The 12,871-nt window shown below is 28.6% G+C and overlaps 5 protein-coding genes across 5 annotated transcripts; all 5 read left to right on the forward strand.

Moving 5' to 3' along the window:
* The first annotated feature begins 1,931 nt into the window (after positions 1–1,931).
* On the forward strand, positions 1,932–3,224 carry LOC108560159. The gene is made up of 6 exons (XM_017917604.1): positions 1,932–1,941; positions 2,150–2,393; positions 2,450–2,571; positions 2,627–2,872; positions 2,939–2,986; positions 3,045–3,224. The coding sequence occupies exons 1-6, from the start codon at positions 1,932–1,934 to the stop codon at positions 3,167–3,169; spliced, it is 795 nt and encodes a 264-aa protein (XP_017773093.1). The 3' UTR covers positions 3,170–3,224.
* Positions 3,225–4,696: 1,472 nt separating this feature from the next.
* Positions 4,697–5,755, forward strand: LOC108560160 (kielin/chordin-like protein). The gene is made up of 5 exons (XM_017917605.1): positions 4,697–4,992; positions 5,049–5,161; positions 5,217–5,465; positions 5,525–5,575; positions 5,631–5,755. Exons 1-5 carry the CDS (start codon positions 4,799–4,801, stop codon positions 5,753–5,755), a joined length of 732 nt encoding a protein of 243 aa, XP_017773094.1. The 5' UTR covers positions 4,697–4,798.
* A 1,326-nt stretch (positions 5,756–7,081) lies between these two features.
* Positions 7,082–8,318, forward strand: LOC108560161. Its single transcript, XM_017917606.1, has 5 exons — positions 7,082–7,368; positions 7,428–7,561; positions 7,620–7,868; positions 7,930–7,980; positions 8,030–8,318. The coding sequence occupies exons 1-5, from the start codon at positions 7,082–7,084 to the stop codon at positions 8,152–8,154; spliced, it is 846 nt and encodes a 281-aa protein (XP_017773095.1). The 3' UTR covers positions 8,155–8,318.
* Positions 8,319–9,047: 729 nt separating this feature from the next.
* On the forward strand, positions 9,048–10,101 carry LOC108560162. Its single transcript, XM_017917608.1, has 5 exons — positions 9,048–9,343; positions 9,394–9,512; positions 9,565–9,816; positions 9,871–9,921; positions 9,971–10,101. Exons 1-5 carry the CDS (start codon positions 9,048–9,050, stop codon positions 10,093–10,095), a joined length of 843 nt encoding a protein of 280 aa, XP_017773097.1. The 3' UTR covers positions 10,096–10,101.
* A 584-nt stretch (positions 10,102–10,685) lies between these two features.
* On the forward strand, positions 10,686–11,793 carry LOC108560163. Its single transcript, XM_017917609.1, has 6 exons — positions 10,686–10,737; positions 10,789–11,008; positions 11,068–11,186; positions 11,245–11,490; positions 11,549–11,599; positions 11,657–11,793. Exons 1-6 carry the CDS (start codon positions 10,686–10,688, stop codon positions 11,791–11,793), a joined length of 825 nt encoding a protein of 274 aa, XP_017773098.1.
* The last annotated feature ends 1,078 nt before the right edge of the window (positions 11,794–12,871 follow it).

The following is a 12,871-nucleotide window of genomic DNA, read 5'->3' on the forward strand; positions in this document are numbered from 1 at the left end:
CTCTAATAAGCTTTGCTGTCCGAGAAATTTCGTTTGCCGTAAACAATAATATACGTACAAAAATACATTAACTTAATTTACTTTTTTTTTTACAGAATCTGGTTCTAAAATACAGAATCTAGTGCGATCAAAGAAAGAGACAGGTAAATCTTTCGTTTAATATCATTAATTTTAATTTATTTGTTATTTTATTATAGGCACCAAATGTAAATTTGGATCGAAATGGTTCAATAAAAACGATGCATTTACTTTAGTTTACAAAAATGATGGTAAAAAGCGCACAGCTAATTGCGTTTGTTCATTACCTCCGTTTTTGACTTGTAAAGGTAAAATTTGATTCACACTACCTAATACACTTATTATTGTAATTTTAAATAAACTATATAGCAAAAATGTTATCTTTTTAATATTACATAATTCTAAGCTCATTAAACTAAAGCCTTTATTTAGTAGAGAATTTACAATTACCATCAATTAGGCTCGTTTCATTGTACTCTATAAGCTTCAAAAGGTGAATAATGACTTTCGTAATAATTTATAGTCGGAATTCCGCGGTTAATTACTTTAGATTTACTCGCAATTAAAGTTTCATAGTTAATTCAAACTGTTCATTCCTTCATTATTTGTAAAGTACTATACTTTAATGAAATAATATAAGTTGAACAAATAAATACTTGCAAATTATGTTTAGAATGCTCTTTACATGTTATCAGTATTTCCAACCTTCATTAACATTGCCTTAATGAAACTATGAATCATTAATGAAATCGTGCGTTTGCAAAATTTTATCACATTATAAAATTATAAATGTCAAATTTATAAATGTTATTATCATATTTTTTTACGTAATTGTTAAAAAATAAATAGTTTGTATACGTTTTCGTGTTTATTTTGTAAATTGAATTTTCCTTGTTATCACACGTAACCAAAGTTACAAAACCACATTTTTGCAACTAAAATCATTCAGATTATTATTTAACAACGTTTATTTTATTCTAGATGTCAAGGTATAATTGATTTACCTTTTAAAATAATTTTTTTTACAGTAATTTATAAAATTTCAAGTAAATATTGCTATAAGTTGGGAACATTGCTTTATGATGTGATTGGCTGCAAATTAATATTAGATTATAGCGGGTTTTTATCAAAACATGTTTTTAAATTTAAAGAAAAAACGTATCAGAATGGATCGATCATTAGGAACGAATCCTTATTTATCCAGAAAGTAAGTTTCAATTTACTAATTGCATTATTTTTCAGTAAATTATTAAGTATTGTTTTTAATCCAAAAGCAAGTTGTATATCTATTTTCATGTTTTGTCTATTATTGCCTATACCACAAGGATGTTCTGTTATGGGAGATGTAAAATATTGTTGCTTGCATGATTAAATACAGTGCCGTAAATAAAACTATAACAAATAAGTTGAATAAATTAAATTACGATATTTTAACACCTTTTGACAAATTACCTACTTGTCTGACTAACTGTCATACTTACAAAGAAGGTGAATATTTTCGTCCAAAAGGCACGTGCTTGGGTTGTATCTGCCAAGAAGAATTTTCAGGGAAATTCGTCATCATGTGATCCAATATATTGATCAAAAGATGCCTTTTGTTGCCCTGTAACCTTCATATGTCGTAAGCAATTGTAATAAAGCAATTAAATAAAGAATTATTTTTTTAGCAAAAACTAAATTTAAAGGTGATTAAATGATTTATAATTAAAACTGCATTTAATCCAATTTCTTGGTATAAAATCCAATTTGTTCGATGTGAACGATCGTTTGGATTTGGTTGGAAATCCAATTGGAAATGCATATTGCTTGTGCGTTGTTTCCTCGTTGTTGACTTGCACAATTGTGTAAAAGTTGTAGCAATGCGTTATTAACTCTTTATGGAACTGCATGTATGTAGATGTTTGAATCAAACAATGCTTGATTGTAAGGGAATTATAACAATTTACAATTATAGTTTTATTTTTAGCAAAATAGTAAACATGTTGTGCTTTGAAACGAAATAATCTGCATTCCCTAATTTTCATATAAATAACCAAGCGAATTCAATTTATTTGTAAATGTTGTGCTATAATGTTGATTTTATTGAGTTCCCTTATTTTGTTTTCGGTTTCGTCCGTTCAATGCATTTTAGGGTATCCTCTTCCTATTCAACGTAATTGTGACGAATCAGGAACGTTGCTTTATGACGAAATTGGATGCGCACCTAACAAAATAAATAATGGTTTTGATAATTGTCCCATTTCATACAACTGCTCAAATTATCACTTACCAAAGCAGGGTTGTTTGTTTGAAAAACATGTTTATAAAGATGGGGAAACACTTAATGGCACAAATCCTTGCAATAATTGCACTTGTTCTAATACTGGAAAAAATGGGTAATTTTGTGTATGTTTAAAATGTGTTGATTATGATACAATTTTGTATTTTTCAGATCTAAAATAGAATGTCATTCTCCCAGAATTGACCGTATACATCTAGGTCCAGGTCCAGTTATATTTCCCAATTGTTACTACAGTTATGATTTAAATAAATGTTATTCTAACCGAAAGTGTCGTAAGTAGGTTTATATGTTGCACATATAACAATTTACTACTATTTAAAATTTTAGCTCCTTTTAAAAATGTAGCAGTCTGTGTTGTCAATCACAAAGGTTATATTGAAGGAGAGAAATTTCAAGCTCCAGACAGATGTTTGGATTGCGTCTGCCAAAAAGGATATAGTGGAAAATTCGTTGAGCCTTTTTGCAGGAAGAAACGTTGCGACGTTGAAATCAGATATTCCAAACAGATAGTTGATAATTGCGCTCCAATATATTTCAAAAATCCTCTTTGTTGTCCTTATGATTTCATTTGTCGTAAGCATCATCACATCAACTCATAGTTTCATAAAATCTAATAAAACTTGTACTGTTTTCTTTCAGCGTCAAATTCAAAAATTGAGCACCTCGTGAAATACAACTCAACTAATGGTAAATTATGCAATGATAAATTAGAAAATAAATACTAAAAATATTTTGAATGTTTCAGGAGAAAAATGCAAATTCGGATCACAAACCTACAACCAATCTGACACTTTGGATTTGGTTAATAAATATAATGTCACATTCAACTGTAGGTGTTCCATACCTCCTCTATTAACCTGTCTCGGATAAGACTCGAAGAATAATATCATTTTCAGCCTAACAATTTTATTTATAAACAAACTAATCATAGCTTAAAATTTAATTAAATAAAATATTATAACTTCTACCTAAAAATATGTCGATATATTCGAGAAATATAAACTGAGTCTTTGAAAAATAAATTCATTATAATTGCGGATGACTTTTCTTTAAGAACTATCACATTTTTAATGTAAATACACATTTATATATTTGCAACAAAAATTTCAAATAAACAATAATGTAAGAATTATTTTTTTCATCTTTAAGACCATATTCCTTCACAAATGCAATTAATTTTATTGTACTTTTAGTGAGATTTTAACCTGTCCCTTTCCTACCGGAAATCATGATACAAATAGTTATTTTAACTAATTACGTTATGAGCTGTTGTGCTATGAGTGATGTACAGGGTCGTAAATAAAACTATAACAAAAAAGTTTACATCCCTGACAATTTAAAGCTGCCTTCCATTTTGATTTTCCGGGAAATTCGAAAATTACAAAAGTAGCGTCACTATAACTGTAAGATGTTAACTAAACGTCATATTGCCATGAAATTTTGACATGCGTCAAAAATCATATCACTTCCTAAAAATCATATGGATTTGTCGCTAGAGATATGTCATCAGGGGGCCTGATGGCCTGATGGTACAGGATAAAACAAAACTTGTCCTTTTATTTTTACAATAAAACAGTTGGTATTAACTTCTAGCCAATGAGTTAGAGAGAAGATTTGTAGTGATTTTTAGAGCGAATCAATTGAAGTCGAGATGTTCGGAACTACTCAAAATTATTTGAAATGTCTACTTTTGTTTGTTTCACGATCACAAAACATTTCTATTATTCTTTTTATATGTATGTGTCTAAGTACAATTTAATTAATATAGTTGTGTATTACAATTGTTTATAGTTGTTGCGTACGCGAGTTTTATACTATATTAACGTATTTATTTATAGTGGAAAATAGTTCCCCTAACAACGAATTAATTAATAAGGAACTGAATGTCCCCTGTATGTCAACCTATGAACTTATTGAGTGATGTCTTGTTAAAAGATATTTTAATTAATAGATTAATTATATAAATATTTTTGTTAGTAAAAACTTTTCAAATGATAAATATCGTGAAAACTAAATAATTTAAAATTAATTTAAATATTTATGCTAAATGCAAATTTGGACACAATTTATTCGATGTAAACGACCGTTTGGATTTGGTTGAAAATTCAATTGGAAATGCAATTTGCTCATGCTTTCTTGAATTGCACAATTTTGTTAATATTGTAGTAATGTGTTATTAAATCTTGATGGAACTATATGTACTTATAATTATATAACAAACAATGGTTGATTGTTAGGGAATTATAACAATTTGCAATTATCGTACATTTTTAACAAACTTTGTTTCCGTATGTAAACATGTTTTGTTTTGCAACAAAATATTCTGCATTTCCTAAATTGATATAAATAACAAAGCGGATTCAATTTTTCTTAACTATTGTTATAATGTTAGTTATATTCAGTTCCCTTATTTTGTGGTCCGTTTTGTCCGTTCAATGTATAATTATTCCACGGCCTTATTTACCACGTCTATGGCCTTTTTATTGTGACGAATCAGGAATGTTGATTTATGACGAAATTGGATGTACACCAATCAAAGGTTTCCGTAATTGCATTACTTCATATAAATGCTCAAATTATCGATTACCAAAGCAGGGTTGTTTGTTTGAGAAACATGTTTATAAAGATGGAGAACCTATTAAGGGTACAAATCCTTGTAACACTTGCTCTTGTTACGATAAAGGCATAAATGGGTAATTTTGTTAATGTTTATAATGTTTTGATTATGAAAGCATTTTATATTTTTCAGATCTAAAATAGAATGTTTTCCTCTAATTATTGACCGAGGTCCAAGTATACCTTTTCCAAATGATTGTTACGACAGATATGATTTAAATAAATGTTTTTCTAAAATAATGTGTCGTAAGTAGATTCACGCGAAGCACATATTATCATTTACAATTATTTCAAACTTTAGCTCCTTATAAAAATTTAGCAGTCTGTGTCGTCAATTACAAAGGTTACATTGAAGGAGAGAAATTTCAAGCTCCTGACCCATGCTTGGACTGCGTCTGCCAGAAAGGATATAATGAGAAATTCGTTGAGCCTTTCTGCAGAAAGAAACGATGTGACGTTGAAATCAAATATTCCAATCAGATAGTTGATAATTGCGCTCCAATATATAATAAAAACGAACCTCAATGTTGTCCTTATGATTTCATTTGCCGTAAGCAACTCATGACTTTAACTTAAAATTCTAATTAAACTTGTATCATCTTCTTTCAGCTCAAAATACAAAAATTGAACATGTTTTCAATTACAACTCAACTAGCAATGGTAATTATTTATATATTAAATTATAATTATAAATACATATATTTTAATTTTGCAGTAGAAAAATGTAAATTTGGATCTCAAACCTACAACCAATACGATTCTTTGGATTTGGTTAATCCATACAACGTCACATTCAAATGTAGGTGTTCCATACCTCCTCTATTGACCTGTCTCAGATAAGACTGGAAGAATAATAACATTTTGCAGCCTAACAATTTGATTTATAAAGAAACTAATCATACCTTGAAATAACTTGAATAATAGTTTTAAACAAATTTTGTTAAATATAACCCTGCTTCGACCATTTGATTAATTAAAATATTATAACTTCTACCTAAAATTATTTCGATACATTGGAGGAATATAAACTGTGTTTTTGAAAACTATGTTCATAATAATTGCGGATGACTTTTTTTTAAGAACTATCACGTTTCTTATAAATAAACATTTAAAATGTTATATATTTGCAACAAAAAAATTAAATAAACAATGATATAATTATTATTATTTTTTCATCTTTATTGTACCTTTGGTGAGATTATAACCTGTCCCTTTCATACCAGAAATCTTGATACAAATTTTTAATTTAACCTATTGTATTATGAGCTAATTTTATCTATTATAGTTTATATTACGAGAATGTTATGCTATGAGTGATGTAAATAAAACTATAACAAATATGTTTACATGCTATACAATGTAAGCCTTCATGGCCAATAATTTTGACCAAAATGTATGTGCTTCAATAACAATTGCCTTCTATTATAATTTTTTGGGAATTTAATTAAGCCTTTTTGCAAAAAACAGCAATGTCAAATTTCAGAATACCAAAGATCATGTGGTCCAATATACGGATCATACAATGTCCATTGTTGTTCTATAACCTTCAAATATTGTATAAACCAAATAATTTATAGGCGATTAAATTATTTTTCATTAAAACTGCATTTAATCCAATTTTTTGTTGATTCAGGTGCAAAATGTAAATTTGGATCCAATTTATTCGATGAGAACGATCGTTTGGATTAGGTTGGAAATCCATAAAATAAAATATTATATCTTCTACCTGAATGTATTCTAATAATTTTCTGGAAATATCTAAATTTGTTTTAGCAATCAATTCTCAACTTATATTTGTCATAAAAATCAACCAATTTAAATATTTTTAATTCAAACTTGAGTATATCCAATATTGACTAAGATTCAAAATACATGGAATTTATATGATAAGAACAGTTGTTTTGATTTGGTTAAAATCGTGCGTGCTATTGAGGTTCTTAACATGCACAATTTTGTAAAAGTTATAGTAATTTGTTATTAGATATTCAGCGATTTATAAAATATTGCATGATTGTAAAATAATTTGAACAATTTGCAATTATCGTGCATTATTAGCAAACTTTGTCTCCTCAAATAAACATGTTGTGCTTTGAAACGAAATAATCTGCATTCCCTATTTTTTATATAAATAACCAAGCAAATTCTATTTACATTGAGTATAGCGATATGATGTTAGTTTCGTTGAGTTCCCTTATTTTGTTATCGGTTTTGTCCGTCCAGTGTTTTTTTATACCACCTTGGTATTGCGACGAATCAGGAAAGCTACTTTACGAAGAGATTGGATGCACACCAATCAAAGGTTTCCGTAATTGCGTTACTTCATACAATTGCTCAAATTATAGATTACCAAAGCAGGGTTGTTTATTTGAAAAACATGTTTATAAGGATGGAGAAGCTATTAATGATACAAATCCATGCCATAATTGTACTTGCGTCGGTAATGCTAAAAATGGGTATTATTTGTTTGTTTTTGTAAGATATTTTGAATTTAATATATGTTTGTGTTTTGCAGATCTAAAATAGAATGTCATAACGTCAAATATACAGGTCCTTTTTTTCCTTTAATCTTTGGATATGGTGGACCACCATCTGATTGTTACTTGAGTTATGAATTGAATAAATGTTATCCTTCTAAATTGAAGTGTCGTAAGTTGTTCCACGTATAACACTATGTTTTGTCATTTAGTATTATCTATTATTCTAGCCCCATACAAAGATATGTCTATCTGTGTTGTCGATAGTAAAGTATACATAGAAGGAGAAAAATTTCAACCATATGGTAAATGTTTGGACTGCGTCTGTCAGAAGGGATACAATGGGACATTCGTTGAGCCTTTCTGCAGGAAAAATCGATGCGACGTTGAAGTCAGATATTCCAAACAGATAGTTGATAATTGCGCTCCATTATATAATAATAACTACCCACTTTGTTGTCCATATGATTTTATTTGCCGTAAGTAACACATGATATAACTTTCAGAAAAACTAATACAACATACATTATTGCCTTACAGCATCAAATTCAAAAATTGAACATCTTGTAAAACAGAACTCAACTCATCATGGTAAGTTATGCAATAATACAATTGGAAAATAATATTATTAATATTACAGTGGAAAAATGTAAATTCGGAACGCAAACATTCAACAAATTTGATAGAATGGATTTGGTTTATGGGAACAACATTACAGCTAATTGCGTGTGTAGTCTGCCTCCTCTATTGACTTGTCGCAACTGAGACTTGAAGAAGCAATATTTCTATCTTAATCTAAAGTTTGCAAATTTTAATTGTAAAAATCTTGTAACTTGAAAATTTGATAGATTTCCTTAAGAAGAGGACTTTTATTTATTATATTTAGCCCTGTCTATATCTTTTAATAAAATAACTTACTATTTTTCTTACTTAACACCAATAAAATAAAATTTTCGTGAGGTCCTTAATGTGAGATGGTTCTTGGCGCCACTTGCTTATTATCTACAAAAAGGTAGACTCGGTTCTTCATTTCATTTCTTCAGTCTTAACTTCATCACCTCTGGTGTCTTCCTTCACATATAACCATGAAGGTCTGAGACCCACACATTGTTCCATATTGTTTTTATGTTCCACCAATTTTACAACGTTACAGAAATCTGGACATATTTCAGAAATAGATAGTTTTGTCATAGATAAATTAATAAAAATCAATTTGTTTAAGAATGTATAACTTTCATAAAATTATTATGATATACATTTTTTATGTTGCCCTTTGCAGTAATTAACTTTCTTATTGTTGCAACAATAATTATTATTTTGTATGTTATAATTAATAAATCGATACATTTATTTTTCCAATCTTTAAAAAACTAAACAATTTTCAAAAATTCTAATGATACAAATTGAAAAATAAAAATGAAAATAATTCGTTTGATGTTGAGCACGCAATGAATTTTAAATTGTAAATTCTTTGATCGTTCTGTCTCCTCTTTTTGACATGAATTATTTTATCAATGTGTGATTAAATATTAATGGATATGTGAAATATTTTTCAATTTTGATAAAAAAAATTGCAATTATTTCGTTTCTAAAATTCCAAAATTCCATTTTTTGTATAAATAGTAGAGCAAATTCGTTATATATTTAGTGTTTACAAAATGATTTGGGTTTCATTAAGTTCAGTCATTTTATTGTCGGTTTTGTCCATCATAGACACATTCTCTATTATATTTTCTGATTCTTGTGATAGTTTGGGAACATTGCTTTACGACGAAATCGGATGCAAACCAATTAAAGAAGTTAACATTAGTTGTCCTGTAGCTTACAATTGCTCCAATTATCAATTACCAAAAAATGGATGTTTGTTTAAAACGCACGTTTATAAGAGTGGAGAAACCATTAACAAAACCAATCCTTGCAACTATTGCACATGCTACAAAAATTCACAGAATAAGTAAGTTATGTTACGCCTTTATCACTTTATATAGTATTATTATTTTGTAGATTCCAATTATCATGTATCGATTGGAATATATTAAGAGTACCTTATGGTAAATATGGATTTTCATCTGACTGCTACTTTACTGGTGATCTGAATAGTTGTTTCCCATCTACAAAATGTGGTAAGTTGTTTCTCACAATATACTTTAGAAATTAAACTATACTAAATTGTAGCTCCGTATAACAATGCGGCTATATGTGTAGTAGATCACGAAAGTCACATAGAAGGACAAGAATTTCAACCGTATGGTAGATGCATGGATTGCGTCTGTCAGAAGGGTTTTGAAGGGAAATTAGTGGAACCTTTCTGCAGAAAAAAACGATGCGACGTGGAAATCAAATTTACTAAACAGATAATAAACAACTGCGCTCCTTTATATTCAAAGTTTGAAAATCCAATTTGTTGCCCTAGAAATTTCATATGTCGTAAGAAATCAATTATATAAATTATTCAATTTCAATTTTATATTTTTCTTATAGCATCTGACTCAAAAATTGAGAATCTCGTAAAATCCAAGTCAGTTGATAAAGGTAATAAAATTATTATTTGAAACAGGAAATATTTATTGTTTGCTTACAGTGGAGAAATGTAAATTTGGATCGAAAACTTTCAACAAAATGGATACATTGGATTTGGTTTACGGTGACAATTATACAGCAAAATGTGAATGTTCTCTACCTCCTTTATTGACTTGTCTTAATTAACTAAGAAAATAAAAGAAATTTGTGAAAACAAAAAAATAATTTTTTTTGGTTGATTATTAACAACAAAATTTGGAATTATTTTAATTGTTTATAAACAAAATTATAATAAAAGAAATATTTTGTTGCAAATAATTATAACAATTTACTAATATTTAAATTCATTATGTATAATTTCAGCTAATAAATGATATTGCTCACGATGCAATTATTTTATATTGGGATATAAAATAAATAATTCAAGAACAAAAAGTATTGTCATTTTGAGACCAACTATCATCAATATCAGTTTACATTCTTGTAGAAAAATTAAATAACTCCAAAAATTAGACCCATTGAAAATTTAATTCTATGTAACTATACTTAGAAAACAGGAGCTGTAAGCTTTTCAGTTATAAAATTATGAGTTAATATTATTTAATAAATATTTCAAATTAATTATGCATTTTCTATAAATAACTACGACTTAAAAAAGTGGAAAACAATGCGAAGGTTCTCCTTATCGTGGGTTTTTCTATTATGGTTTGTTTACTACTAAAATATCCACTATATATAAAGAAAACGCTTAAAGTATTTTAGTTTAAGAAAACAGTATGCATTACTTAACAATTCCGCTGTTGCTGCTCTTTGCAATAACCATTAAAGGTAGTATTTATTTCATATTTGCTATTAATTTACTTAGTTTAATTTTCTTAGCCAATTCCAACTGCAGCCAAGTTTCAGGAAGATTGCTATACGATGAAATTAAATGCAAACCGAATCTAGATAAAAATGGTTGTCCCGAATCCTACAATTGCTCTGATTATCATTTACCTAAGGACGGTTGTTTGTTTGAAGGACATGTTTACAAAGATAGACAAATTTTGAATGGAACGAGTCCTTGCAGACAATGCACTTGTAATATCAAAAACAATACGTAATTATAATAATATATTGAATATAAAATAATATATAAAAACAAATATTATTTTGCAGATCATCCTTTAGCTGTTTTAAACCATGTTTTCGAGAAGCCCAAGGCCCAAAACTTCCAAATGGTTGTTATGTAGGACACAATTTAAATAGCTGTTGTCGAAAAGTTGATATTCGTTGCCGTATGTTAAATAAAAATTAATTAACAATTAGTTTACTATTAAATATGAAATTTTACAGCCACTGCATCTACTCCGGTCTGCGTATCTGATGATCGAACTTATTACCCAGGACAGTATTTTCAACCCTGCAGGACTTGCATGGATTGCGTTTGCCAGAAAGGATTTCAAGGAGAATTGGTGGAGCCTTTCTGCAGGAAAATGAGATGCGACGTGGAAATCCTACATTCTAAACAAATCGTAGACAACTGCGCCCCGCTTTATTGTAGGCATTCGCCGCTTTGCTGTCCCAAGGATTTTATTTGTCGTAAGTGAAAAACCAATTATATTTATAAAAATTCTTATAAATAATCGTTAATTCTTAGCATCTTCGTGCAGAGTGGAGAATATTATACGTTCGAACAAAACATCTAACGGTAATTAATTTGATTCTTGATTAAAAAAAAACAATATGCTAATATATATAATTTCAGAGGAAAAGTGTAAATTTGGAACTCAATCGTTCAGTGTGGGCGACACGTTGGATTTGCTTGATCTAAATGCAAATTCATCTCGGCTGATTGCATATTGTGCTTGCACCTTGCCTCCATTATTGACATGTTTCAATTAAAAATTAAGTTGATCAATCATATATTTTTTTTCTATATATATTTGTTAGAGTTTTAGAAAACTTTGTTAGTTCAGTGAATGTAAGTAAGAATATTTTAACAAATTGTAGCCTTTACAAATAGCTTCAAATGTATTTGCTTCTAGATCTTAAAGAATATTATTCAAATAATATACAAGGTACATTCGTGTTTAATTTAAGTTTTTTTTTTGAAGATTATATACAGTTGTTTAGTCTGATTAATTTGATCATTTCCGTACAAACTTACTAATATTAAGACATAATTGTTTTTATTATCGATGTGTTCCAATTTGTCTTCAATTTAACGTTTTAAAGTTTACATTTTCCTAATATATCATTGATTTTTAGTATTTTATTATGATGATACTTTAATTGATGATATTTCAAAAGAGAATTGAAATTGAAATTGAAAATTATATAAAGTTATTTTTATACTGTTTCTCTGAGATTTTGGTATTGTAACTGTGAATTAATCTATTGACTTCTACTAAATGTAACTAAGTGATTATTTGTAAGCAACTGTTCTTGGTGGTAAAAGTAAAATAAGAAATTTGCTGTTGCGCAATGAAGGAGAAAATATTCGAGATTGGGAAATGAACAGATAAATTTCAAGTAAACTCGCGAAACCGTTGTTGTTTTCGGCGTTTAATGAATGCGTGTTCCAGTTTGCTTGCAACTAGTTTCTCATTGAATTTGATGCGGATAGTAAAGTCGAGGGACGATTGGGACCGCAACGTAGGTAGGACGTAATGCGAGATGAAAGAAATTGGTGGTTCGTTCTTCGACCATCTCCTTCTTTATTTTTCTTTTATATTTTTTTCATCGCTCTTTTATTCCCTACGCGAAACGCTGTTTCCAATTTAATTACCACGACAACTTTCGTGTCGCATTACGCGACACCGATATATTTTACAATAATTAATGTCACTTTAATGACGTGTCCTATATAAATGGGGTTTAATATTTATCAAGCATTAATTAAATTATGTTTAAATGCATGTTGCATTTGCACAAACTTATATATGTATACATACACGTACACAAGAGTGCATAAACTTTG

The sequence above is a fragment of the Nicrophorus vespilloides genome, unplaced genomic scaffold (assembly GCF_001412225.1).
Source record: "Nicrophorus vespilloides isolate i.1.1-1 unplaced genomic scaffold, Nicve_v1.0, whole genome shotgun sequence".
In the NCBI taxonomy this organism is placed as follows: Eukaryota; Metazoa; Arthropoda; class Insecta; order Coleoptera; family Silphidae; genus Nicrophorus; species Nicrophorus vespilloides.

Bases quoted from the DNA above. Each gene is read 5' to 3' on its own strand.
- LOC108560162 (XM_017917608.1), top strand. From the start codon at position 9,048: ATGATTTGGGTTTCATTAAGTTCAGTCATTTTATTGTCGGTTTTGTCC. The intron at 9,513-9,564 runs GTAAGTTGTTTC...ACTAAATTGTAG, and splicing joins TTTCCCATCTACAAAATGTG to CTCCGTATAACAATGCGGCT. The intron at 9,817-9,870 runs GTAAGAAATCAA...TTTTTCTTATAG, and splicing joins CCCTAGAAATTTCATATGTC to CATCTGACTCAAAAATTGAG.
- LOC108560161 (XM_017917606.1), top strand. From the start codon at position 7,082: ATGATGTTAGTTTCGTTGAGTTCCCTTATTTTGTTATCGGTTTTGTCC. The intron at 7,562-7,619 runs GTAAGTTGTTCC...CTATTATTCTAG, and splicing joins TCCTTCTAAATTGAAGTGTC to CCCCATACAAAGATATGTCT. The intron at 7,981-8,029 runs GTAAGTTATGCA...TTAATATTACAG, and splicing joins ACAGAACTCAACTCATCATG to TGGAAAAATGTAAATTCGGA.
- LOC108560163 (XM_017917609.1), top strand. From the start codon at position 10,686: ATGCATTACTTAACAATTCCGCTGTTGCTGCTCTTTGCAATAACCATT. The intron at 11,491-11,548 runs GTAAGTGAAAAA...GTTAATTCTTAG, and splicing joins TCCCAAGGATTTTATTTGTC to CATCTTCGTGCAGAGTGGAG. The intron at 11,600-11,656 runs GTAATTAATTTG...ATATAATTTCAG, and splicing joins TTCGAACAAAACATCTAACG to AGGAAAAGTGTAAATTTGGA.
- LOC108560160 (XM_017917605.1), top strand. From the start codon at position 4,799: ATGTTGATTTATGACGAAATTGGATGTACACCAATCAAAGGTTTCCGT. The intron at 4,993-5,048 runs GTAATTTTGTTA...TATATTTTTCAG, and splicing joins TACGATAAAGGCATAAATGG to ATCTAAAATAGAATGTTTTC. The intron at 5,576-5,630 runs GTAATTATTTAT...TTAATTTTGCAG, and splicing joins TTACAACTCAACTAGCAATG to TAGAAAAATGTAAATTTGGA.
- LOC108560159 (XM_017917604.1), top strand. The intron at 2,394-2,449 runs GTAATTTTGTGT...TGTATTTTTCAG, and splicing joins TCTAATACTGGAAAAAATGG to ATCTAAAATAGAATGTCATT. The intron at 2,873-2,938 runs GTAAGCATCATC...GTTTTCTTTCAG, and splicing joins TCCTTATGATTTCATTTGTC to CGTCAAATTCAAAAATTGAG.